General features: G+C 47.6%; 1 protein-coding gene across 4 annotated transcripts; it reads left to right on the forward strand.

Annotated features, from left to right (window-relative positions):
* Positions 1-8,839: 8,839 nt before the first annotated feature.
* LOC121011104 (C-C chemokine receptor type 3-like) lies at positions 8,840-25,187 on the forward strand. Of its 4 annotated transcripts, none has more exons than XM_040445123.1 (5): positions 8,840-9,433; positions 9,749-9,931; positions 10,549-10,639; positions 14,213-14,253; positions 23,701-25,187. In XM_040445123.1, exons 4-5 carry the CDS (start codon positions 14,217-14,219, stop codon positions 24,789-24,791), a joined length of 1,128 nt encoding a protein of 375 aa, XP_040301057.1. In that variant the 5' UTR covers positions 8,840-9,433; positions 9,749-9,931; positions 10,549-10,639; positions 14,213-14,216; the 3' UTR covers positions 24,792-25,187. The 4 variants fall into 4 exon arrangements, with proteins under 4 accessions (XP_040301057.1, XP_040301059.1, XP_040301060.1 ...); XM_040445125.1 differs by having other exon boundaries at positions 9,749-9,894; XM_040445126.1 differs by lacking the exon at positions 9,749-9,931.
* Positions 25,188-26,045: the final 858 nt, after the last annotated feature.

Raw genomic sequence — 26,045 nt, forward strand, 5'->3', positions numbered from 1 at the left:
TTTCCTATGTTGAGTTTTGCAACCCATGTACGTAGGCTGTCTCTCTACATTTATTTAGGGCTTTGACTTCCTTCACCAGCATTTTGCAAGTCCTAGCATCAAGTCCTGCAAATGTGTTGGTAAAGTGGTACAGAAGTGTAATCTAAACGCTTTTTGGAGCAATTGTAAATGGTATTGTGTTTTTAGTTTTAGGTTCATTAATACATAAAAATGTGATTGCTTTTTGTTTGTTGGGTTTTTCCCCCCTGCAACCTAGCTAAACTCAGTTATTGATTCTGAGTTTTTTAGCAGATTCTTTGGGATTTTCTCTGCAGGTGACCATGTCTTCCTCAAATAGGCACTAAATTTTACTTCCTCTGTTCCAATTTGTATGCCTTTTATTTCTTTTTCTTCCTTGTCACTGGTTAAGCTCTGTGGTAGGAGTGGTAAGGAAGAAATAATGGACATCTTGCCTCATTCCTGATTGTAGAGCAAAGCCCTGACTTTCATCAGTGTGATGGGGTCAGTGACTCTCTGTAGTTGTTGTTTATCACTTTGAGGAAGTTTACATTCATAGTTCACTGAAAATGTTTATTATGAATGGATGAACGGTTTTGTCAAATGCTTTCTCTGTCACTATTTGACAAATGGCTCCATTTCTTGTAAGATTTTGCACTTAGCATCATATGTTCCTAGTATTCTTTTGCTATCCTTTTTTTTTACTGAAGGGTCTGTAGTGATGTCCCCTGTTTCAATCATGACATTAATTGGTGTTCTCTCTCTCTCTCTCTCTCTCTCTCTCATGTCTTGCTAGAGGTTTACCACTTTTGATGATTTTTGGGAAAAACCAGCTGTTCATTTCATTGATTTTGTGTGTTGCTTTTGTTTTCATTTTGTTGATTTCCTTTTTTCCTTCTTTCTGCTTATTAGGCTTATTTTGCCCTTTTTCTAGTTTCTTGAGAAAGAAATTTAGATTACTTATGTGAGACCGTTCCTTTCTAACTAAGCATTTAGTGCTGCATGTTGTCCTATTAGACCTGCCTTAGTTAACACCCCCACCGACCTTGACTCATTATGTTTTTGTTTTCATCTAGTTCTATGTATTTTCTATTTCCTTTGAGACTTCCTCTTTGACCCATGGATGATTTAGAAGCATGTTTTTATTTATTTATTTATTTATTTATTTATTTATTTATTTTAATTATTTTTCAACATTTATTTATTTTTGGGACAGAGAGAGACAGAGCATGAACGGGGGAGGGGCAGAGAGAGAGGGAGACACAGAATGGGAAACAGGCTCCAGGCTCTGAGCCATCAGCCCAGAGCCCGATGCGGGGCTCGAACTCACAGACCGCGAGATCGTGACCTGGCTGAAGTCGGACGCTTAACCGACTGCGCCACCCAGGCGCCCCAAGAAGCGTGTTTTTAAATTTTCAAGTGTTTGCATACATTCCTGTCATCTCTCTGTGATTTTTAGTTGATTCCATTTTGGTCTGAGAACATATTCTGTGTCATTTCAATTTTTTAAAAATATTTTTGAAGCCCTGGATGTGCTTTATCTTGGGGAGAGTTCCATGAGAACTCGAAAATATTTACTAGTTGTGAAGGGATTGAAATCCTGTATTAATTCCCTTCCTGGTGAAAGATACTTGGAGAAGCCTTTTTCATGACCAAACCCTGAGTGATACAGGACAGTTCCATCCCACTGCACTGTCTGTTCCCAAACTCTTTCTCATCGGCTGCCGCATTGCTGAGTGTCTTCCCTTTTGGCCCCTCACGACCTTGTCAGTCCCCCTGGTGCCTACCTTATCTTTGTTCCCAGACCTCACATCACACCCACTCCCCATGACAATCAATTCTTTTCTTACCTACGGAAAATTTCCCTCTCTCAAATTAAAAAATGTGTGCCCTCCTCCTCACCCCCATCGTCTCATTAAGAACCTTCTTTGTGATCCATCCTCCTTAGAATGCAGAGGGGACTATAAGTAGCAAATAACTCTCTCCACTTCCTGGGGCTGAGCTGACCCTACCCTCAGATCGATGGTGCACATGTCTTCTTCAGCATCTGTTCTGAGATCTAAGTTGTGGGAAGTGTATTCTAGAGTCTATAATCCTTCTAGACTCCTTGGACAACAACAGTAGAATCTTGGTATTCTTGATGCCCTGGGTTATTTTGAAACCTGCTGCTGATATTCCATAGCTCTCTCATGGGAGTAGGGAACATGCTGCTGTTGATTTGTTCTTCCTGATACTAACCTCAGACACGAAGGAGTCAAGAAGGATCAGGATACAAATCTATTCTCTGCCACCGGATGGCCGCGCAACCGTGGCGTGTCATGTAATCTCACACTGCTTTAATCCTTACCTGTAACTTGGACGCCTACAAAATCATGAGAATCACCTGATACACCATGATGAACGCTGGGCATGAGACGGTTCAAAAGATGATAGTCATTCTCATCGTGTGCTGTTTCGTTGTTATGTTGTTGCTATGACATCGCATGTCGGTATCCCTTGCTTCTCCCTCTTCCTAGCTTTCCTCTTCCATTCAGAGAGCTGCTTGCATACCTGAGAGCATGAGTAATTCCTGGGCACACTGACAGCGGTCTGTTGAGCCTCTCTTGCATTTACGTGTGGTTGGATCAGTGAGTTCTAGCCCATGGAACTGGCCGAACGTGATGTGAGCAATCTGTAGGCCTGCTCACAAAACCCTTTCATGCCCTTTGCCCCACCTGTTGGGCGATACGACTTTATATATTTTGATCATGGTGCCGACTTTAGTGATATCAGACTCGACGATATGCAAGGTGCCTTGCTCCCTAAATTAAGGATGGGAGGCAGACGGCCACTAATTAGTGATCCTGATTAGCTATGCATGATCCAGAAATGCATGTTTAAGTTCATCATGCATTTTGAAATTTGTTTGTTGGTAGATAGCATTTTCTTTAAAAAAAATGTTTTTTTAAGTTTATTTATTTATTTTGAGAGAGTGCAAATGCGAGCAGGGGAGGGGCAGAGAGAGAGAGAGAGAGAGAGAATCAGAAGCAGGCTCATGCACTGTCAGTGCCGAGCCCGATGTGGGGCTCAGACCCATGAACCGTGAGATCGTGACTTGAGCCAAAATCAAGAGTCCGCCACTAAATTGACCGAGCCACCCAGGCACCCTGGTAGAAAATGCTGGCATCTTCTTAACTGATGTAAAAGTTGGTACCATGAAGTGGTGCCATACAAAAACCGTAGTTTCGGCTTAATGTTTAGGCCGTGGGCAAAGAGACTGATCTGAACTGTGAAGACGTGGTTTCTGGCGTTGGGGGCAGCGGGAGGGGTGGCCAGCGAAGGGGCACAAAGAATCTCTTTGGGGTGATGGAAACGTTTATACCGTGACTGTGGCCGTTGTTTCCCGGATCCGTACGAGTGCCGAAATCCATCAAATTGTAGACATTAAACAGATGCAATTTATCGTCCAGAACCTGTATCTTAACAAGCTGATGCGAAAAAGCAGATGTCATCTCTGGTAAACTCCCCGTCTGATATCGGGTTCCCAGACCCGGTGGGGGGAGGATTCATTGAGCACTCTCAGGAGAAACCAGCAAGCAAGGGGATGAGTCAGCAGGACAGGGAGGGAGGAATCCAGCAGGACTGTGAACTCAGGCGAAGTCCCCCCTCTGCCCTGACTCGCTCCTTGTTATAAGGAGGCATCATGTGCACATTTTCTTCAGGTTATTGTTTTAAGAAATGCAAGGGTGCCTGGGGGGGCTCAGTCGGTTGAACGTCCTACTTCGGCTCAGGTCATGATCTCGCGGTTCGTGAGTTCGAGCCCCGCGTCGGGCTCTGTGCTGACAGCTCAGAGCCTGGAGCCTGTTTCCGATTCTGTGTCTCCCTCTCTCTCTGCCCCTCCCCCGTTCATGCTCTGTCCCTCTCTGTCTCAAAAATAAATAAAACATTAAAAAAAAAAAAAAAAAGAAATGTAGCATCAAAGCACAGGTGTCCTGATCTAAAAGTCGGCTGCTGGGGTTTGGGTACGGGCTGCTGGAGAGGGACGAGGGGGCCCCCAGCCCAGCCGTGAGTCACATCCAGACCTGTAGGGAGGTGGCCGCACAGTGGGGCTAGAATCAGGCAGAAGGGGGATCCCGGCCCAGCCCCACCGTGTTCTGGTGATGTGATCTTGGACTCATTGCTTAACCAACTTGCCTCAGTTCCTCCTCCGAGAGATGGTAAAACACAAGTGCACTTACCTCGCAGACTCGCCGAGAGAGGTTTACTCCGCACGAAACACGGAACGCCTTTAGCAGAGGTCCTGCTGTGATAAAAGTGCTCAGGAAAAGCTGATTATTAAACAGTCATTTCTCTGCCCCTCGTCTCCTCCTGCAACTTCCACACCGTGGAGGCAGCCCCCACCCCCTGTCACTCCTGCAACTGTCCGAGTCCTTTCTGTCCCCTCATACTGGGGGCTGACGGCTCTTTGATCTTTTCCACAGTGGAGACTTAGGCACATTTTGTGATTCGTTCAGGATTCGTGCCGTGCAACGCAGACAGAGGCTTGACACGTTTAAAAAGTATCCAGACTGGGGCGCCTGGGCAGCTCAGTGGGTTAAGCCTCCAGCTCTTGATTTTGGCTCAGGTCATGATGTCCTGGTTTCTGAGTTCAAGCCCCGCGTCGAGTTCTGCGCTGACAGTGAGGAGCCTGCTCGGGATTCTCTCTCTGTCTCCCCTCTTGCTTTCTCTCTCTCTCTCTCTCTCTCAAAATAAATAAATAACTGGGGCGCCTGGGTGGCGCAGTCGGTTAAGCGTCCGACTTCAGCCAGGTCACGATCTCGCGGTCCGTGAGTTCGAGCCCCGCGTCGGGCTCTGGGCTGATGGCTCAGAGCCTGGAGCCTGTTTCCCATTCTGTGTCTCCCTCTCTCTCTGCCCCTCCCCCGTTCATGCTCTGTCTCTCTCTATCCCAAAAATAAATAAACGTTGAAAAAAAAATAAATAACTTAAAAACAATAGACAAAACGTATCCCGATTAATCTTCCTCTGTGACAATGAACCCTCAGGCCTGTCCACCCCAACGTCACACTTCTGGGTGTCCTTCCAGCCACTGGGGGTCGCAGAAGCCTCCCAAACGCCATGCTCCTGAGTCGTGCACAAAGCAGAAGTGAAATTTTCTCTCAGGGGAGAAACATTTCTGGCTGCTATTTGGGCGAAGGAGAAATGAGCTTAAAGATCTGTTATCTGCCGTCCCTTCTATTTCCTGTCTCTCTTGTCTATTTTTGTTAATGTCTATTTGTTTTTGAGAGAGACAGAGTGCGAGCAGGGGAGGGGCAGAGCGAGAGGGAGACACAGAATCCGAAGCAGGCTCCGGGCCCCGGGCTGTCAGCACGGAGCCCGACCCGGGGCTCGAACCCACAAACAGCGAGATCACGACGTGCGCTGAAGTCGACGCTTAACCGACTGAGCCAGCCAGGCGCCCCATTGTTTCTGTAGGCCTTTGGGCTTCACAGGAGGGCAGTGTGCAGTGGACAGAGGGAACCCAGAAACACCCTGGACCCCCAGCGAGCCAGAAGCAGGCCGTGCCGGCTGCAGAAGCCCTCCCACAAACCCCCTGGGAAAATGTGGGTGAGTGGAAGCATGTGGTCCAAGCTCAGTCTCTGTGCCCCGGCTGGGCCCCAAGACCCGGGGCCCAGGAGCTGGTGACCGGAAGATGGGTGACCCTCAAGGAAGCTCGGACGCTCTACTGCTCTGCAATCACTTCCTTTCACACATGCAAGGCTGAGGTTGACCTGAGCTCTCCTGCAAGAACCTTCTGGCCACCCCCCCCCCCACCTCCCCGCCCCGGAGCTTCTGAAGGTTCTGTGTTTGTTTCTCCTGCCGATGCCCCTATATTCCCAAGCTGCCTTCTGTTCGGTTTGATTTGTGGCTGTTCCTCTGAAATGTTTCTGCATTCGTGTATGTGACCTTGAGAATCTGGAAGATCACAGGGTATTGGTGTTTGGGGTCAGGTTTTCCTGTGAGCTTAGCGCCTCGAGGAGCAGGGAAGAAGCACCCCAAATCTCCTGGCCCTCCCAAGGTTGAACAAGCCGCTCGGGACCCCGGGGAAACCTCTTTGGGCTCTGCCTGTACATTTGGCCCCAAGGGCGTCCTCATCATCAGCTGAAGCTCGGCAGGCACGGGTCCCTCAGCTGGTGGGATAGTGCAGGAGAAAAGAGGAACTCCGTGGATAGTCTACACTCGGGGGTGGAGAGCAGCCCTGCCCTTCACCCTCTCTGTGGCTTTTGCCAAGTCCCTCACGGACTCTCCATTTTGTCGTCTGCGATGTGAGCATCCCTGCTGACCTCGCGGGCTGTGCGATAGATAGATGATAGAATGGGCCAGAAAGCAGTTTGCAACTGCAGTCATCAGACCGGCATCTCCCAGAGTTCTAAGGAATCCTAGTCTTAAAGAATGTTAACAGGTGCTGTTTGAAAGAACACATTTCTTTTTTCTACATTAAAGATAGGATTGGGAGGGGCCCCCCGGGTGGTTCAGTCGGTTAGCGTTTGACTCCGGCTCAGGTCATGAACTCATAGTTCGTGAGTTCGAGCTCCACGTAGGGCTCTGGGCAGACAGCTCAGAGCCTGGAGCCCGCTGCAGATTCTCTCTTCCTCTCTCTCTCCCCCTCCCCGGCTTACGCTCTGTCTCTCTCTCTCTCTCAAAAATAAATAAACATTAAAAAAAAAACTAAAAAAAAAAAAGGAAAAAGAATCATAGGTGGTTGTGTTTACCCTCACATAAATCAGCCCCCATCGTAAGCTTCTCTAAAGCTTAATCTCTCAATTGGTAGGAAGACGTTGCCCTGACCAGAGCACCCAGGAAGGGCTCCCATGGTTCATTGCTTGCACGTGGAGAACGCTCTGGGGTCCCTCCCGGGAAGATCCAAGCCTCGCTGAATTCCACATTCCCCGTCGACGTACCCCGAGGTGATTCCGGAACCGTCACCTTTGTAGGCCTCTCCGTGTTGACTTCCCTCTATCGCCATCGCCAACAGCTGGCGTGTTCCACAAGGTAAAGAAATTCTTCGGTTGCTGAAATCACTCCGGGAGAATTCTAAGTCCCCAGCAAGGGGCTGGAGACTGAGCTCAGGGGCGGGTGGCCACTTATCAGACAGAAGTCCCAGCCCCGTCCCGGCCGGCCACCCTCCTTCCCATGAAGGACAGTCAGTGTCCACACCAGGCTTCCACCCTCCCCGCTGCTGGAGGTGCGGTGACTTTTGAACTTGGGGAGTTTGGAAAGGATAGCAGGGAAGGCTTCGCTCAGCCCTGTCCTCTTCGCCAGGAAAGGGAGCTGCCCGCGGCCCTTGGGGTTGCCTTTGCCTCCGTAGATAAAGCATCCAGTTCTGCGGTTTAGTGAACGGGGTCATGTGTGGCCCCTTAATTTCTTAACATCCTCAGAACCGGAGAAGATAAGGGGACAGGTGGGGAGGGCAGGGGTGCTTTTTTCTCTTCCGATGATGCTGAGCACCAGAAAACTGAGGTCGGCCAGAAGTGCCACGGAAGTTTAGAGGAGGGGCGGGCAGTTCCAAGCACCTGCTACGTTAAGACACCGTCATCGTGGTGGGGCCCTGGTTGGGCCTTTCCCACAAGCAGGCGGGTTTCATGGGCCACCTCACCTGACCCTCCCATAGATGGAGGTGTTGTTCTTACCTCCGTTTGCAGATGAGGAAACCAAGCACCATTCCAGCTGCCTGGACCCAGGAGTCCAGTCTTTCTAAGCAGAAAAGGATGTCTTCACGGGGGAGCTGGGCCTTCACTGCGGACGGGGTGCAGACCAGCAGAGAGAGGAGAGGGTGAGACTGCCCGAGGCGTGTCTGGACCAGTGAGTCCCCCGTGAGGCTTGAATGGGAGACTTGGGGCAGAAAGAGGGTCCCCAGAAACGCAGCAGGAAGCCTTGGAGTTAGGCAAGGCCTCTGGCATTTTCTAACCCAGCCTCTCACCTGTGGAGAGAGTTTTCCTTATTCTCTGGTCCCTGTGGCTGTGGTCCCTGGCCCCCGGGAGCTGCCCTCGCAGGGCTGAATACAAAGGCCACTCAGGCCATGCGTCCCCAGCTCCATCAGGGGGCTCCCAGGATGGTCCCCCTTGTGGGACACATTGCAGAGACTTCTTGTTCTCTGGGGCAGAAATCTGCCTCGTGGCAGCCTCTCCCCACCCGGGGATGCCCCACAGAGCCCAAGGGAAAGGCCGACTCTATCATAATATAGCACAGCTTCCTATCTCTTTCTTCCTACCAGACGTTTCCGGTTTCTCTAACTCTTCTCTGGCAAGGCTTCTGCTGACCCCCCTGACACTGAAGCCTGGCTACCAAGCTGGCTCCAACTCGAGCCTCCGGGATGTCCATGAGCCCTCCCGACAGACTTCTTCCTTTCACCCCCCATCTTTTCTTTGCCATTGGCAGTGTGTGTCACGGTCCCGCGTACATAAGAGATGTTTGATAGACGCTTGGCGAACTGCTTTGACGTCGTCCACGTGGCCAGTTTGTCAAAGGTCACGCCTCTAAGGTCAGAGCTCTTCCCACAAATGTTGGGTGATGCCTGCGCGGTGCCCAGCGTCGCGACAGGCGCCCCGGACCCATCAGCACATAGAGCCCGCACACGTGTCACGGTGGTAGCCTAGCCACAGCTCCTGTTTGCTTAGCCCTGTGTATCCTACAGAGTCTTTCTTCCGTATTTATCTTAGTCGATTCCATGGCAACCTGATGATTTACAGGTGAGAAGGCTGAGGTCCAGCACGATCTGCTGATGAAGGTTATGGAGCTATTCGGTCACACGGAAAGGCACTTCTCGGGTCTTCTGGGGACGCCTAACCCTGCGCTCCACCTCGACTCATCAAGGTCTCCTCTAGAGCTCTGGGGAATAACTAGGTTATCCCGCGGTCCTCATCTTGCCTTCGCGGGAAAGTTCCGATTTAATTTAAAAACTCCCTTTGGTACTGAAGTATAATCGACATACAATGTTATATCCGTTGCAGGTGCATAGCCTAGTGATTCGAACTACCTTCCCTACCTTATTTCATGCTCACCACCATAAACGTAGTTACCGTCTGCCACTCGATTTTACTTTCTGCCCTGCCCCCTGCCCCGGGTCAAAGCAATGTTTATTCAAGAATTATCTGCCCCCCTCCAAAAAGAGAAAAAGAGAGAGAGAGAGAGGACAATGCCAAGAGAATGCAGAACCCTGAAACGGCTGCTGAACGTCAGCAGTGTTCATCTCAAAGATTACTCAACTGAGGGTTTAGTATGTAATTCCAGCAGCAGAAAAGAAGAACTGTACTGAACTTGATAACTTTCTGAAAACTTGCAGAGCAGCGAGCCTGTTTAAAAGGGGAAGCCGTCTTGTGTCCTACCTTCCCAATGCCTCTGATCAGACGGCTTCTCCATTTCGTGCGTGGCGAGACCTAAGCTGTCCCCGGGTGCAGAAGGGACTTTGCTAAAGTCACAGGTACCATTTGCCTTCACTCTCTTCTCTTCCGGGCAAGAACTTACTACATTGTGATAGAAGTCGCTCGCTTAAAAGTGATTTCCGGGTAGACCGCCAGGTTTCCAGGAACAAGGAGATGGAGAGAGGGGTCCAGGCAGGGCAAGCGGTGCCTCTCCAGCGTGCTCTTGGATTGCGGAGGCAGAGGAGAGGGTGATTTAGTAGGTGGTATGGGGCCAAAGTAGGAGAGTTTGTTGTGACACATGTCCATTTCCTTCTTGCTTTCTCCCACTTTCCTTCTTTCTCCCACCCACGCTGTGATACCCTTGCCTCTCCCAGTCATCCACACTTGGCCTTTTGTACCTCATCAGTCAGCATGCCCACGGCTGGGCCCATCGTATGTTCTCCGTGCCTTCATAAATTCTCAACTACTGAGGACATGACCGCTCCAAGTTAGCCATTTCGCGTGTATCGATGTTGACTTCGTAAGAAACAGCCCGTGAAAATAGAACTTGCATATACGTGTGTACATACATCTACCTAGTGCAGTTGTATATATACATGTGTATTTCAAGTGTTCATTGAAAATCCACCCTAAGTCAGGCTATGATGATGAATCAGTGAATCAAATGATTTGGTCTTCGTGTCTGGATCTACAAGGTTGACTGTTTTTCCTAGACCTGTCCTAGAGGATAGGGGTAGAAATCCCTCCTAATCTTTTGGGAAACCTTGGATTGATGCGGGTGGAAGTTAACAGTTGTTTGACTGGTGTTTAGAGGGAGGGTGGTGGGAGTATGGGGACTTTGGTACACGGAAGTGATAGGGGTATTTGTAGCTCTTTTCAGACGGTGGTGATGATTACATTGAACCAGGTAGGCTGAGTTATTTCTCTTGGGGCAAGAATCGTATGACTCAACAAGAAAAAAGCAGATGTACCCAGCATAAAATGGGTAAAGGGCACCGCCAGATAACTCACAGAAAAGGAAATATGGATGATTACCAATTACAGTTTTAAAAAATGCTCAGTAATTAAACAAATATTAGTTACACAATAATGACGTCTCTTTTGCCCATATACATGGCCAATTTTTTTTTTCTTTTCTGTCTTCTTGGTGTTGATGGATGCTTGCTGAGATTAGAGCCATCACCTACTACTGCCCAGAATATATACATCGCTGAACACTTTCTGGAAGCAATTTGACAAAACGCATCAAGAGACTTAGAAAACAGGTAGAAATTGTGCTTTGGGAAACCTACTCTAGGGAAATAATTTTAAAAAATACAAAGATGTTTATTACAGTATTATTTATAAAAGTGTAAATCTGGAACAACTTGATCGCACACCAATAAGACAATGATTAAATAGCCATGAATATCTATACAATATGTTGGTGTCTTTTCAAGTTATATTTCCTTTATTTAAAAAATTTTTTAATGTTTATTTATTTTTGAGAGAGAGAGAGAGAGAGAGCACAAGCAGGTGAGGGACAGAGAGAGAGAGAGAGGGAAGCAGAGGATCTGAAGCAGGCTCCATACTGATGGCAGAGAGCCCGATGTGGGGCTCAAACTTACGAACCATGAGACCATGATCTGAGCTGAAGTCAGACGCTTAACCGACTGAGCCACCCAGGGGCCCCTACAAATTATATTTTCAAATAATTACTAGCCACATGGAACAGGGTGCAAGATACAACATTTAAAATATCAGAATACAGAGGGTCACCTGCGTGGCTCAGTCGGTTGAGCGGTTGACGTTGGCTCAGGTCACAATCTCGTGGTTCATGAGTTCAAGCCCTACGACAAGCTTTGTGTGGACAGCTCACGAGCCCGGAGCCCGCCTCACATTTCGTGTCTCCCCCTCTCTCTACCCCTCCCCCACTCACACTCTGTCTCTCCCGGTCTCTCAAAATTGAAGAAATGTTAAAAAAAATATATCAGAACACAGAAACGATATAAAAGTGTGATATGGTACCTAGAAAGGAGATCTGGGGCAGAGGTTCTTTCTCCGTTTTATGTGGTTTTACCCCAACCATGCTATTTTGACTACACAGTCATGCCTTCCCTATGAAAACATATTCCTCACAATCATCTCTTTCAACTAAATGACAGATCAACCTGCAATACAATTAAAATTCAACCACACTTGAAACACCCCATGTTGAAATATAAAGAGTCAATCTAATCTTTGGGCAAGAAAGTTGGTAAGAATATCCAAAATCACTGGGGCGCCCAGGTGGCTCGGTCGATCAAGCGTCCGACTTTGGCTCGGGTCATGATCTCGTAGTCTGTGAGTTCGAGCCCCGCATCCGGCTCTGTGCTGATGGCTCGGAGCCTGGAGCCTGCTTCTGATTCTGTCTCCTTCTCTCTCTGCCCCTCCCGTGCTTGTGCTCTCTCTCAAAAATCAATAAATGTAAAAAAAAAAAAAATTTAAATAAAAAAGAATATCCCAAATCACTTGGCAGGTGGATAAAACCAAGTCACTTAAAATGAACTGACCACACTCCAGCACGGAGTGTAGCCTTTGCTCTAGTAACTAATGATAATGATCAGCAGATGTGGAAGTCCTTGTGCTGCCCTAAAATACAGTGCTGAGAGGTTCTTGTGTGTTTCCAGGGAGGGAGCTTCCTGGCTCGCCAAGCAGCCCGTTCTGTTCCCACACAACCTGGTAGTTCCCACATGTCCTTCCCCAGGTGGGCCTGACTGTAGTCTCCTTCAATGCCATCAAGTTTCTGCGCTCTGGGAGTCTACTCCCTCTTCTGCAGAAAAAGCTATCACGTCAGTCCATCTCAAAGGGACCTAAAACATTGCCTAATCCAAACCTTTCGTAAAAAAGATTAGAGGGACGCCTGGGAGGTTCAGTCGGTTGAGCTTCTCACTCTTGGTTTTGCTCAGGTCATGATCTCATGCTTTGTGCATTCAAGCCGACCTTGGGCTCTGTGCTGACAGTGTGGAACCTGCTTGGGATTCTCTCTCTCTCTCTCTCTCTCTCTCTCAAACTCTCTCAAAATAAATAAACTTAAAAAGAATCTTAAAAAAAAAAAAAAAAAATATAAAAAATGGGGGCCCAGAAAAAAGAAAAATACTGGCAAAAACAAAAACAAACAACAAACAACAAACAAAGAAACACAAACTAAAATTAATCTGAGGATTTGAAGCCTCTTATGTTTTCATACAAAACATTCTGAGTTCTGTCAGCCACGGCTGATGTTTCTGGACCTTTCTCACCCTAGCCTGTCCTGTACTCCAGATTGACATTAACCCTCTTAACATGGGGTACCTGGGACAGAACATCATATTTCAAATGTGTAGTCTGAACAGTGAGAAGCAGGGCGAAAATTATTCGATTCAGTCCGGAAGTGTTCAGTAAGCAGCTGTCACTTGTCAGGAGTCCTACGGGCACAGTGACCAGTCGCTAGTTCCGCACTGTCCACTCTGGTGACGACTTGCGCATGCGGTGACTTCAATTTAAATTCACTACATTTAAATAAAATGAAAAGGTCAGCCACATTTCGAGCGCTCAACAGCCATTTGGCGAGGGGTGCCTCGTTGGACAACACAGACCCAGAACATGTCCATCATTGCAGAAGAGTTCTGTTGGGTAGCACCACACCAGATAACTCTTTTGACTATTCCAGGTTCTCTGTAAAAAAAAAACAAAAAAAAGTGAAAGGTTGGGAGGCCTGGCTTCACTGTAGAGTGGGAAGCAATCCAAGTAGCTAGTTGGAGAGGTAATTGGATGAATAAATGAAGGGGCAGCTGGGTAGAGACGTCGATGGAGAATCAGGTATGTGGATTTCCTTTCTTCTGGGTGATCTATTAATACAGATTCAAATTGAGTTCGCTCTCAGGGTCACTGTGTCACAGCGTTGACATTCTTTATTTTGCTTCTCGCCGAAGCTCGAGGAGGTTGGAGGGTATGTAACTGAGGAACAGAAAACAGGTTCATAAAATTCAGGAGAGATTTCATGTCCCCTAAGAGTAGGGGAGCCGTAAGAATCAGGGTGGCCCAGGAGCGTCTGCGTGGCTCAGTCAGTTAAGTGTCTGACTCTTGATCTCGGCTCAGGTCTTGATCTCAGGGTTCTCGAGTTCAAGCCCCGCTTTGGGCTCCGCACTGAATGCGAAGCTTACTTAAAAAAAAAAAAAAGAAAAGAAAAAGGAATCACTGTGGCCTGGGTCTTACCTCCAGAAATTCTGGTTTAACTATTCGGGGGTCAGCCTGGCATTGGGATTGCAAAATCTCCCCAGCATTTGCCAAGAGCAGCCAGGGCTAAGGACAATTGCCGTAGCCAACTTCTTCTCTCTGTGGAAATCCCCTCCCGTAATGTACCTATCAGGCAGCCACCCACCCTCTGCTTAGGCGTCTCTAGTTACAGTCTGCTCAGCACCTCACATGTCATTTGGGATGATCCCCCTCAAGCTCCTTGTTTCTTTTTTTAAAAATTTTTTGGATGTTTATTTTTTTGAAAGAGAGAGACAGAGAGAGACAGAGAGAGACAGAGTGTGAGCAGGGGAGGGGCAGAGAGAGAGAGGGAGACACAGAACCCGAAGCAGGCTCCGGGCTCTGAGCTGTCAGCACAGAGCCAACTCGGGGCTTGAACACATGGCCTGTGAGATCATGACGTGAGCCGAAGTTGGACGCTTGACCAACTGAGCCACCCGGGCGCCCCTCAAGCTTTTTCTTATGTGGTGTTTGACTTTGCCTCTTGGAACGACCTCCTGTGGTTGACGGTGAATCACATTTAGGTTCTTATCTACACACCAGTACCTCGTTCTCTTTCCTACCCAAAGTGTCTTTTCTCCTAGGTGGATGGATACCTCTGGCTCCTTCAACTCATCTTTACCAGGTAGGGTTTCTTCTCCACTGCATTCCAGTTTGGGCAATGTTCACATTTAGTGTCTTGCCTGGGACCTAGCACAGGGCTCTGGATGTAGTCTCAGACCACTTTAAAATCCCATCACATGCTAACCTGTCATTCTAGCTGACCATAAGGTTAGCATGTGATGGGCTTTGAAAACAAAGCCAAACCCAAAACTTCCTGCCTAAGATCAGCAACAGGCAGCATTGTTTGAAACAGCAAAGCGTATCTGTTGATAGGAGACTGGCTAAATAAACTGGTTTATCCACACAGTGGATTCTCTGCAGCAGGAACAAAGAGAACCTTCCACTGCTAAGTGAAAAAAGCAAGGTGCGTGATGATGAATGTAGTGTTCTGCTTTTATGCAGCCAACAGGGTAAGATTAGAAAATATCTACCTGCTTCCGCTTGTGTATGGAAGCCCTGGGAAGGAAGAGCAGTTACCCACACGGTTGAGCGGGGGTGTTGGGGGGCAATTTTCTGCGTGCCTTCGGAGCCGAGGCCCGGCAGTGTTTGCTGTAGATTACCTTTTCAAGGATGTTTTGTAGAAACGGCCTCGGAAGACAGAACATCTCTCTCCAGGGCAGACAAAGAGTTTTGTCTGCTATCTGGTGAAATTCAAATAATGTTTCCCTCCTAGGCAAAGACTGGGCAGGCTTGTCGTCAGCCCCGTATGAATGATTGGAGGTTCTTGGACTCAGATTCCTCGGCTGTGAGGCAAATCTGCTGTACGTGCAACTTGGGGGCAGGGAGAACCGTGAACTTCAAGTTCACGTGTCTGCTGTGCCATGAGCAATACATCCTGTGTCCTTTATCTAATGGGCATGTGCCTTCTGCTGGTATCCACGAGGAAGTGGCAGGCTTACTTGTTAGCCTACAGGTAGGATAAGATCTTAGACCCTTCACAGTTCTTGACGGGGAAGAGACACATGGGGATGTGCTGTAGGATGAGACTTTTTATTGTGTATCTTCTCATAGCATTAGGTTTTGAACCATATGATTGTGTCTATTACCTACTCAGTCATAACTATCATGACATTTGAAATAAAAATGTTACTCTTGTAAAAAAAAAAACAACTTTTGTCATGTAAATTTAGATTAAGTTAGTGGAAGTTTTCTGCAGATTATGGGAAGTGATGATTTCTTGGCATCCCCTAGGTGGGCAGAATTAAGTGCCCAGTAGAACTCTCCTGATTCCTGGTTCCATAATTTGCCAGGAATTCATCTGTTATCTATCTATCTATCTATCTATCTATCAATCATCTGTCTCTGTCTCTATCCCTTACCTGTCATCTTTGTGAGAGATAATCTGACCTCTGATACCTCTCTGTCGGTAAGGAAATGGATTAATATAATCCGGCGTTCCCATCAGGTTATTTAATTTGGTTGAGGTCCAAACTTATTCCTAGAAATTCAAAGTCCTCATTTAGTATAACTAAAGATGTTAACGAAGGCTGAAATGTCTGGTTGAAACCATTGGATACCAATCATTGTAAGTTTTCTAGAACCTTGGGTCATGACCACAGACCGGATATTTGTGGAAAGAGAAGCATTTCTGTTCAGATGGAAGAAATGTTTGCTCTTCTGAAGTCATATTTTACTACCTTGGACAAGATCTTAGACATTTTGGAAGAGCCAAAGAACTTGAAAAACAAAGGTCAACGGGTGGAGGGGAGGAGAGTTCATATACAGTTCTAGGCGTATAATAATATACACGCTGGGTCAGTGTTCTAGATGCTCTTGAATGTTAGTTCAGATAATCCTCACCTCACTCCTCAGTGCACAGAATACATTCTTTGCTTGGCTTCTGGGACACCAGCTCTCCTGGTTTGGCTCCTACCTCACCGTCCACTCCTTCTGAGTCTCTCATGCTGCGTCCTTGAGACAGAGAGAGACAGGGCATGAACGGGGGAGGGGCAGAGAGAGAGGGAGACACAGAATCGAAAGCAGGTTCCAGGCTCCGAGCCATCAGCCCAGAGCCCGACGCGGGGCTCGAACTCACGGACCGCGAGATCGTGACCTGAGCTGAAGTCGGACGCTTAACCGACTGAGCCACCCAGGCGCCCCCAAAATGGATTTTTTTCAAAAAATGTGTATTTATTTATTTTGAGACAGAGGAGCGTTGCGGGGGCATGTGTGGGGGGGGAGGGGCAGAGGGAGAGGGAGAGAGAAGAGAATCCCCAGCGGGCTCCATGCTGCCCGTGCAGAGCCCTAGGCAGGCTCGATCTCACCTGAGCCAAAATCAAAAGCCAGATGTTTAACCAACTGAGCCACCCAGGCGCCCCTACAAAACGGGTCTTAAATTAGCCGTATCGTTTTTCACCCAGCCGACAAGAACTCGTTCGCCTTTACTTCTAAAAGCATTCAGGGGGTGCCTGGGGGGGCTCAGTTCGGTTGAGCATCTCACTTGGGCTCAGGTCATGATCTCACAGCTTGCGAGTTCGAGCCCCGGTCGGGCTCTGTGCTGTCAGCACGGAGCCTGCTTCGGATCTTCTGTCCACCCCCCCCCCCCCCGCCCCCGTCTGCCCCTTCCCTGCTTGTGCTCTCTCTCTCTCAAAAATAAATAAATCTTAAAAGCAAAAAAAGCATTCAGACAAGTCCGAGAAACATTGCAAACGATTAGCTCAGGGTATATCTCTGGCTTTGGCTGCCATAGATTGTAGTTCTAATATTGTGGAGAGTCATGACTTCCACATACAGTAGGACACCCACAGTGAGGAGGTGATGCCCAGAGAAAGGAGTCCACCATCACGCCAAAGGTCCCCGTCCTGTGGGCAGATGCTGACGGGCAGGTGAGGCTATAGAGAGCCCAGGTTTCTTTGAGTCAAGAACACTGCGGATCAAGTCCCAACTTCGCCGTTTGCTCTCTGTGTGATCATAAGTTAGGGAATTTCTCTGAGAGGGAGACACGGAATCCGAAGCAGGCTCCGGGCTCTGAGCTGTCCGCGCAGAGCCCGACGCGGGGCTCGAACCCACAGAACCGTGAGATCGTGACCTGAGCCAAAGTCGGATGCTTAACCGACTGAGCCACCCAGGCGCCCCGAAATGTTCATTTTCTAATCCCTTCAAGACCACATGTATTCAGAAAGTCTCCTGTTTTTATCTTTTTCCGGCTTAGGTCCAATGGTTTAGTGGAATGCATGCAAATGGAATCAGGAATATTGAAGAATATGTGACAAAGGTGATGTTTGAAGCCTGAGGAGGAGAGGGTGGTTATTCACCCATTTACACAGAAGGAAATAGATGGCATTTCGTGCCACATATCAAACTAAATTCACAGTGGGTTAGAGATGCGTAGGTATGAAATGTTGAACCGCAAAGATACTAAGATATATACAAACATTCATGCCATCTGGGATGTGGATGTCCTCACTGAATGGAACCCCAATGCGATAATAGCGTGGGTTTTAGAGCAAAAGGGCACAGGATCAAGTCCCAGTTCTGCTGTGCACAGAATAGCCTCAGGCAACTGACCAAGCTTTGCCAAGCCTCTGTTTGCTCATCCACAAAGTGGGGATGGGAAAACCTACCTTGCAAAGTTGTGAGATCAGGCAAACTACGTGAAATGTTTGGCCTAAGGAAGGTTCAATTACCATTGACTTTTTTTTTTAATGTTTATTTTTGAGACAGAGAGAGAGTGGAGGAGGGGCAGAGAGAGAAAGAGAGAGAGGGAGAGAAGGAAAAAGGACCCCAACCTGATGCAGGGCTCCAACTCACGAGCTGGGAGATCATGACCTGATCTGAAATCAAGAGTCGGCAGCTCAACCGTCTGAGCCACCCGGGTGCCCCCTAAAGAGAAATTTCTAAGAAAAATCTCCCTTCCCCCAGTCTGGTGGTTGTATGTTAGCTCCACCCAAGCTCAAAGAGGAACACCAAACATTAAGATCTTTAAAACAAAATTCAAATGCTCTCTACCTCATGTGACTTCCACGTCAAGTTTCTTAGATCTCAGGGTGTGGTTTCAGGTGCTGATGAGTACGCGCTTCAGCTTATAATTTGCCCACGTTTTCAACCCACTTACCTTGAGAAAGCGTGTTTGCCAAATCTTCCAGCTGTCCTTGCTGGAAGGAGGCATCTGCCGTTAGTGACAGTTTAATTGGTAAGGGAATTTAGACAACTTCCACATCTTACAACTTTAAAAATTACCTGGGACGCCTGGGTGGCTCAGTCGGTTAAGCATCCGACTTCGGTTCAGGTCACGATCTTAAGGTGAGTTCGAGCCCCGTGTCGGGCTCTGCGCTGACAGCTCAGAACCCGGAGCCTGCTTCGGATTCTGTGTCTCCCTCTCTCTCTGCCCCTCCACTGTTCATGCTCTGTCTCTCTCTGTCTCAAAAATAAATGAGCATTTAAAAAGTTTTTAAAAATTACCGTTCCCCCCCCCTTCTACAACTATTTTCATTATTTGCTCATTGCTTTTTTTTTTTTTAAAGATTTTTTTTTTCAACGTTTATTTATTTTTGGGACAGACAGAGACAGAGCATGAACGGGGGAGGGGCAGAGAGAGAGGGAGACACAGAATCGGAAACAGGCTCCAGGCTCCGAGCCATCAGCCCAGAGCCCGACGCGGGGCTCGAACTCACGGACCGCGAGATCGCGACCTGGCTGAAGTCGGACGCTTAACCGACTGCGCCACCCAGGCGCCCCTGCTCATTGCTTTTTATATGCATACAGTTTCACGATGTCGCGGTCTTACTACACGCACTTTATATTCTCTTCATTTCCCACGACCACTTGTTGGTGATTCCACCTGGTTTTAGTGAACTAGTTTTAGTGACTGTAGAATAATCTGTTGCATCAGTGGACTACGAGTTGTTCAAAATCTCCTTCACGTGTCAAACCTTTCAACAGTTTCCATTTCTCTTGTTTCTTTCTGTTACCAAACGAGGCCACAAGGAACATCTGTACCTTGTGATTTGATTCGGCGGATTTCTTCCCCTTGGGGTAAATTCCTCAGAGTAGAACCGCTGGCTCAAAGCCACGTGTACCTTGTTGATTCTTGTTGTTTATAACATTTCAAAAACTTATTGAACCAAGTTACATTACATCAGCAATGCCTTATTGTTCTCAGCTTGCCCCAACCTCACCAGCATTGATGGAGAGACATCACTTACTTTTTTTTTTTAATGTTTATCTATTTTTGAGAGAGAGTGCAAGCGAGGGAGGGGCAGAGAGAAAGGGGGAGCGAGGTTCCAAAGCACGGAGCTGACAGCAGAGAGCCTGATGTGGGGCTCGAACTCACAAACGGCGAGATCATGACTCGGGCTGAAGTCGGAGGCTCAACTGACTGAGCCGCCCAGGCGCCCCTACTTTTTTTTTTTTTTTGACATTCCAAACTTCAATATGTTTTCTAAAGAAGAGTCTCTAATTCTAGATGACGGGGGGAGGGGGAGGGCTCCTCTCCTTCTGACTCCAGGAATTGCGAGAGGAAGAGTCCAAGGTCACCGAAGAAAGCAGTTGTGCTCGGGGGTTCCTGTCTCCCCCATCCAGGCTTTGACCAGAGTTAGAGGGTGTGAAGGGCTGTTTGATGAATTGGGAAGGGGACCCTCGCAGACCCTCCTCTCTGCAAGTCGCTTTCTTATTCACATGGGTGGCCGGCACAGTTAAGCTGGTGGTCAGGGGGAAAAATCATTTCATCTGTACCCTCGAGTGTCCCTGGGTTTGTCCATGGCACGGACACGGAGTCAGGGAGCAGTGTGTCTGCTCAGTGCCTGTCAGTTCAGGAGAAGGTGCCAGAAGCCTGATGACGTGGCAGCCACAGAGGGCCCCCCACGCCAGCCAGGGCTGCAGAGGTCACTATGCCCAGGGATGATTGAGAATGAATGGATCGTGAGGCCATGAGCCACGAAACAGCAGGTGCCAGCAGAAAGTTCAGGGTCGGGACCAGGTGGCCCTTCCTCAGCAGACACCAGCCACATGACTAGGACTGACAGAAGACCAGGGCGCCTTCTTCCCACTCCCCCCATGCAGGCCCCTCCCCCACATCTCCACCGCCATCTTCGAAAGGCCCAATGAGAGGAGATGAGAAGCCAAAATTAATAAGCTGGCAACGTAAACAGGATGAGAAAAACTAAAGCCGTCCTTCAAATGAATGGGTCAGGCTAAGTTTAAACCACTCTGGACTGCAATTTGTGAATCCTTCTTCCCTGCTGCCCGGTGGAAAGCTGGTAAGATCCAAATCGTTTTTGGAGACTGAAGAAACTTCATTTGCGTTGCGTAGCTGAGGTGCCCTGTGAGCAGTTTTAGAGAACCAGCTAAGGTAGTGGGAATGCAGTTTTTGGTAAAACTCGCACCCGTGCATGCATATCTGCATCAAGAAATGCTCGTAGTGGTGAAATCTGGGGTGGTTTTTACTTTTGTGTTTTTGCTTTCCTTTACTGTTGCTTCCTGTTGGCTGTTACTGTACCATCCTTCCAAAAATGCAAAAAGACCTTTTTATTTTATTTTATTTTTTTAAAAATTTTTTTTTCAACGTTTATTTATTTTTGGGACAGAGAGAGACAGAGCATGAACGGGGGAGGGGCAGAGAGAGAGGGAGACACAGAATCGGAAACAGGCTCCAGGCTCCGAGCCATCAGCCCAGAGCCTGACGCGGGGCTCGAACTCCCGGACCGCGAGATCGTGACCTGGCTGAAGTCGGACGCTTAACCGACTGCGCCACCCAGGCGCCCCTGCAAAAAGACCTTTTTAAAAAAATGTTTATTCATTTATTTATTTTGAGAGACAGAGCGCCAGCAGGGGAGGGGCAGAGGGAAAGGGAGAGAGAGAGAATCTTAAGTAGGATCCACACCCAACGTTGAGCCGGACATGGGGCTCGATCCCACGACCCTGAGATCATGACCTGAGCTGAAATCAAGAGTCGGATGCTCAACCAACTGAGCCACCCGGGTGCCCCCAAAAAGACATTTTTGAAAGCCTAATTCAAACCTCTTGACAGTTTCAGACCTAAATATTCATTTTGCTCTGGACTATGGAGACAGATGAAAACCATTTCAGTTTTCGTATCTCTGACCCCATGTAATTAGTCGTCAAAGGACTTGGCTTCTGACTCCAGAGAGCCTGCATTCCTCCCTGTGCCTTGCACCCCAGAACCCCCAAAAGATTCTACAGTCTGATCGTGGTCATGTTGAAAGTGACACACAAATTAAAGTTATGATCATCGAGTTGGACAAAACCCCAGTGAATTTTTTTTTTTTTAATTTGACTTGTTTTTAGATCAGCCTCGGAGAAAAGGAAAAATAATAGAAATATTAAGTAGAGGCTTCTATACTTTTGCTCTTGGGAGCAAGTGACTCTGTTTATTTTTTGCTTTCGGCATTAAAGTTTACAGGCGTGCTCTCTGTGATTATAGATGCGTGATCGACAAAATAATGGGTATTTTTTTTCCCTCAGAGGCTGTGGATTGTGCCATTGGGGGTAAGAATGCTGAAAAGATCATACAATCAGCTGTTTTTCAGTGCCATTTTCCACCTAAAAGCCTGAGTGTGTTACTTATCAGTGTGCTGCCCTGGGACAGAGCCATGAAAATAGATTAAGTTCCATCTAAGAGACCCTATTTCTTCCTACGTTGATATGAAACATCTTCTCATTGCCTTCCTTTTGGTTCTGCTTCTACGAATTTTTCTGCTTCTACGAATTTTACAGCTTCTTTGATCTTACTTGATCCTGAACATAACTTCAAGTGGTATCATGATTCTTACGTGCGGGATGAGTAAATGAGGCTCGAAGTTCAGCTCTCGCCCCCAAGTCCTACAGCTGGTGGCAGGAACGGCCAGGGATGCCTCCTGCCCGTGTCCAATCTCGCTTTGACTACCCAGGACCTTGACAGGTGCTGACCTTTGGGGTCTCATGATTTTATTAAGAAGCAAAGACAGTGCCTCGCCATTGGCTCTAATTATTGCACTCCTGAGATTTACCTTGAGAAATGCCACTGACCTATGGTCACATCCTTATACTTGTCCCTTCCTCAGAGAAAGGAGAAAGTCAGTAGGACTTCTTCCAAGGAGACAGGGCAGAGATGAACAGGAACTCCTTCCTCATCTGTCTTTCCTTCTTCTCCAGTGAAGTCTGTGATCTTAAAAGCAGGCACTGGCTTTAGGGATCCTTGTTTAAAAAACATCAAATCTGCGAAGAAATTCCGTTAGCCTAACCCTCCTACTTGGCAGGGACTTTATGAAGCAGGGACTCTAGGGGGTCTGCTGTTGGCATATGACTGGATTATCTCAGCATTATGAGAAGCAGGAAAAGGGAAGCAGCCTTTGTTTATTGCTTATAACTGTAATGGCTATAATAGTTGGTAACAACTAGAATGGTGAGGTCTTTCAAAGTTAAACAGGTTTTTTTAATGTGTATTTATTTTATTTTATTTTTTGTTAGAAAAACTTTTTTGACACTTATATATTATTGAGAGACAGAGCATGAGCAGGGGAGGGGCAGAGAGAGGGGACACAGAACCCGAAGCAGGCTCCAGGCTCTGAGCTGTCAGCACAGAGCCCGACGCGGGGCTCGAACTCACGGACCGCGAGATCGTGACCTAAGTCAGAGTCGGACGCCCAGCCAGCTGAGTCACCCAGGTGCCCCAAAAGTTAAACTTAGTGATTTTTTTTGTTTTTGAATCTAGTGAGGAGAAACCTGGACAATGAAACTGAAAATCTAGCCTGAACTTTTATATTTACTTGTTAGAGGATTTGGGGTAAATTACTAAACTGCTTCGAGGTTGAGAGTTTCCCCATCAGCTCTGATGAACGGCGCATTGTTAAGGGGCCACAGAGAGGGGTAGTTCTTTGTACCGATAACAAACACTATGATTGCAACCATTTGGTTTTGAAACCAGGCGAGATGATTTCAAAAGTCGTATATAAACTGTAAAACATAAAATTCAAAATGCCTGAAAAGATATGGCGACAATAATCAGTATAATATTATTATTATCACTCTCCAGCCTGCTTTTTCCTGTTTTGTGTTTCTTCAAACGCTTGCTTCAAAAGTCGTATATAAACTGTAAAACATAAAATTCAAAATGCCTGAAAAGATATGGCGACAATAATCAGTATAATATTATTATTATCACTCTCCAGCCTGCTTTTTCCTGTTTTGTGTTTCTTCAAACGCTTGCAGAAATGAACGCCTTCTTTCTTCACCCCATCCACCACCTTTCTGTTTCTTTTCCCTTGGTGAATCGCGCTGACTTTCAAAACTTCGCATCTTTCATGCCTGACGCCTCCCTGCACAGCCTCCCGGACATACTTCTAAACATGCGCTAAAGATCATTGAAGTATCTAGGTTGTATCTAGGTTGTTTAATCATATGTGGTTTTGTGGGTAAATGGATAAATCAATGGGCGTGGCTCGCCAAGGGTGACCGTACCTAATTGTGGGGTTGTTTTTTGTTTTTGTTTTTGTTTGTCGTCGTCGTCGTCGTCGTTGTCTTTCTATCATAGGGACAATGGAGGCTTTGATGGCCGGAACTGAGACGGTGACAGCGGATGCGTCTGTCAGGACCACACTGTTCGACTATGAGTTCTCGCTGCCATGTGAAAAACTCAACGTCAAGGAGCTGGGGTCCCGCCTCTTGCCCCCACTGTATTCCCTGGTGTTCGTGGTTGGTCTGCTGGGCAACGCGATGGTGGTGGTGATCCTCACAAAATACAGGAGGCTCCGGATCATGACCAACATCTTCCTGCTCAATTTGGCCATTTCTGACTTGCTCTTCCTGTTCACTCTGCTGTTCTGGATTCATTACAGCAGGTGGAACGAGTGGGTGTTCGGCCACTTCATGTGTAAGCTCCTCTCTGGGCTTTACTACATGGGCTTATACAGCGAGATTTTCTTCATCATCCTGCTGACCATAGACCGGTACCTGGCCATCGTCCACGCCGTGTTCGCCCTGCGGACCCGGACCGTCACTTTCGGTATCACCATGAGCGTCCTCACCTGGGGCCTGGCAGGGATAGCAGCCCTCCCTGAATTTATCTTCCATCAGTCCCAAAATGATGCTGAACAGTACATCTGTTTGCCTCTTTATCCAGGAGGCCAAGAGGATAACTGGAAGCGTTTCCATGCTCTGAGCATGAACATCCTCAGTCTGGCCCTGCCTCTGCTCATCATGGCCGTCTGCTACGCGGGAATTATTAGGACACTGCTGAGATGCCCCAATAAAACCAAGTACAAGGCCATCCGGCTCATTTTTGTCATCATGGTGGTCTTTTTCATGTTCTGGACCCCTTACAACCTGGTCCTCCTTCTCTCTGCTTTCCAAACGATCTTCTTTGAGGTCAGTTGTGAGCAGAGCAAATGGCTCGATGTGGCCATGCAGGTGACAGAGGTGATCGCCTACACGCACTGCTGCGTTAACCCCGTCATCTACGCCTTCGTCGGGGAGAGGTTCCGGGAGCACCTCAGCCACTTCTTCCGCAGGCACGTGGCCACCAACCTGGGCAAATACATCCCGTTCCTTCCCAGCGAGAAATCAGACCGAGCCAGCTCTGGCTCCCCATCAACGGGGGAACAGGAGCTCTCTTTTGTCTTTTAGGCCAGATGCGGAAAAATACCTAAAGCGGAGGCGCCGGGCAGATGAAGGAAACACATGAAGTCCATCGCGTTGACTTTAACGCCAGCCCTTTGAACTTCTAGCTCGATGCCGAAACTTGTAAAGACATTAAAGCGTATACACAATGGGGTCAGCAGACCCGTGTGCCCGGGCGTTAACGGGGGTCACTAGTTAGTCAGTTCACTTGCCGTCCACACAGAAGTTTGCTCGGTTCTCGGAAGAGTTACATCCAGTGTAATGTACCCAAGTGTTAGCTAGTCACTATATGCAGCTATGAGCAGGTAAATCATTTTACAGTTTAAACCTTAACTTTAGCTAGCTGTTGCGTAAATGAAACGTATTTCACAAAATACAATAAATCAGTCGCAATACTTTTAATGTGCCTAGCTCTCTCCTTGCTTGATGAAAAGGCTTTTCCTTCTTTTTTTAGCTTATGTGTATGTACTCTCAGCAGCATAATGGCACGTCACCTTTGTTCCGAGTATTCTTTTTTTTTCTGAAGTTTATTTATTTATCTTAAGAGAGAGAGAGAAACTCCGACGCAGGCTCCTCACTGGCAGCACAGAGCCCGACGCGGGGCTCAAACTCACGAACCATGAGATCATGGCTTGAGCCAAAACCAAGAGTCAGAAACGTAACCGACTGAGTCACCCAGATAGCCTTCTTCCCTCTTTTTATTTTTTTTTAAGATTTTATTTTTAAGTAATCTCCACACCTAACACGGGATTTGCACTCACAACCCTGAGATCCAGTCGCGCGTTCTACCAACTGAGCCAGCCAGGCGCCCCTCCACTCCTGCCCTGAGTATTCTTAATAGTGAATGGATTTCCTGTTTACACCGAATGACCAAATTTCCCATGAGCGACTCAACAGAAGAATTGTGATTTGATATGTTCAGTGTAGAGAATAAAGGCCCTGCTGGTAGAAACTTCTCAGAGCCCTGCAATGTGCAGACCCTGTCCTCTTGAACACCAAGCTCACCGTTCGTCCAGCAACTGTGCTTAAGGTGATGTGGACAGGACGCGCTAACATTGCTTTCGGTTAAGTGAAGGATGAAAAAAGTGTGTGAGACAAACAATCCCTGACCTGTGAACTCTTCCATCTGGTAGGGGGTGTGAGACAAAGACAGATGACTCCAGAACGAAGAGGAACACACTCAGGGCTCTGCCTGGGCCAGGGAGGGAGAGACCATTTCTAGCGGGAATCTGAGGCAGAAAGACTTCGCGGAGGAAGTGG

This window comes from Herpailurus yagouaroundi, unplaced genomic scaffold (assembly GCF_014898765.1).
Source record: "Herpailurus yagouaroundi ecotype Mexico unplaced genomic scaffold, PumYag 193, whole genome shotgun sequence".
Lineage (NCBI taxonomy): Eukaryota > Metazoa > Chordata > Mammalia > Carnivora > Felidae > Herpailurus > Herpailurus yagouaroundi.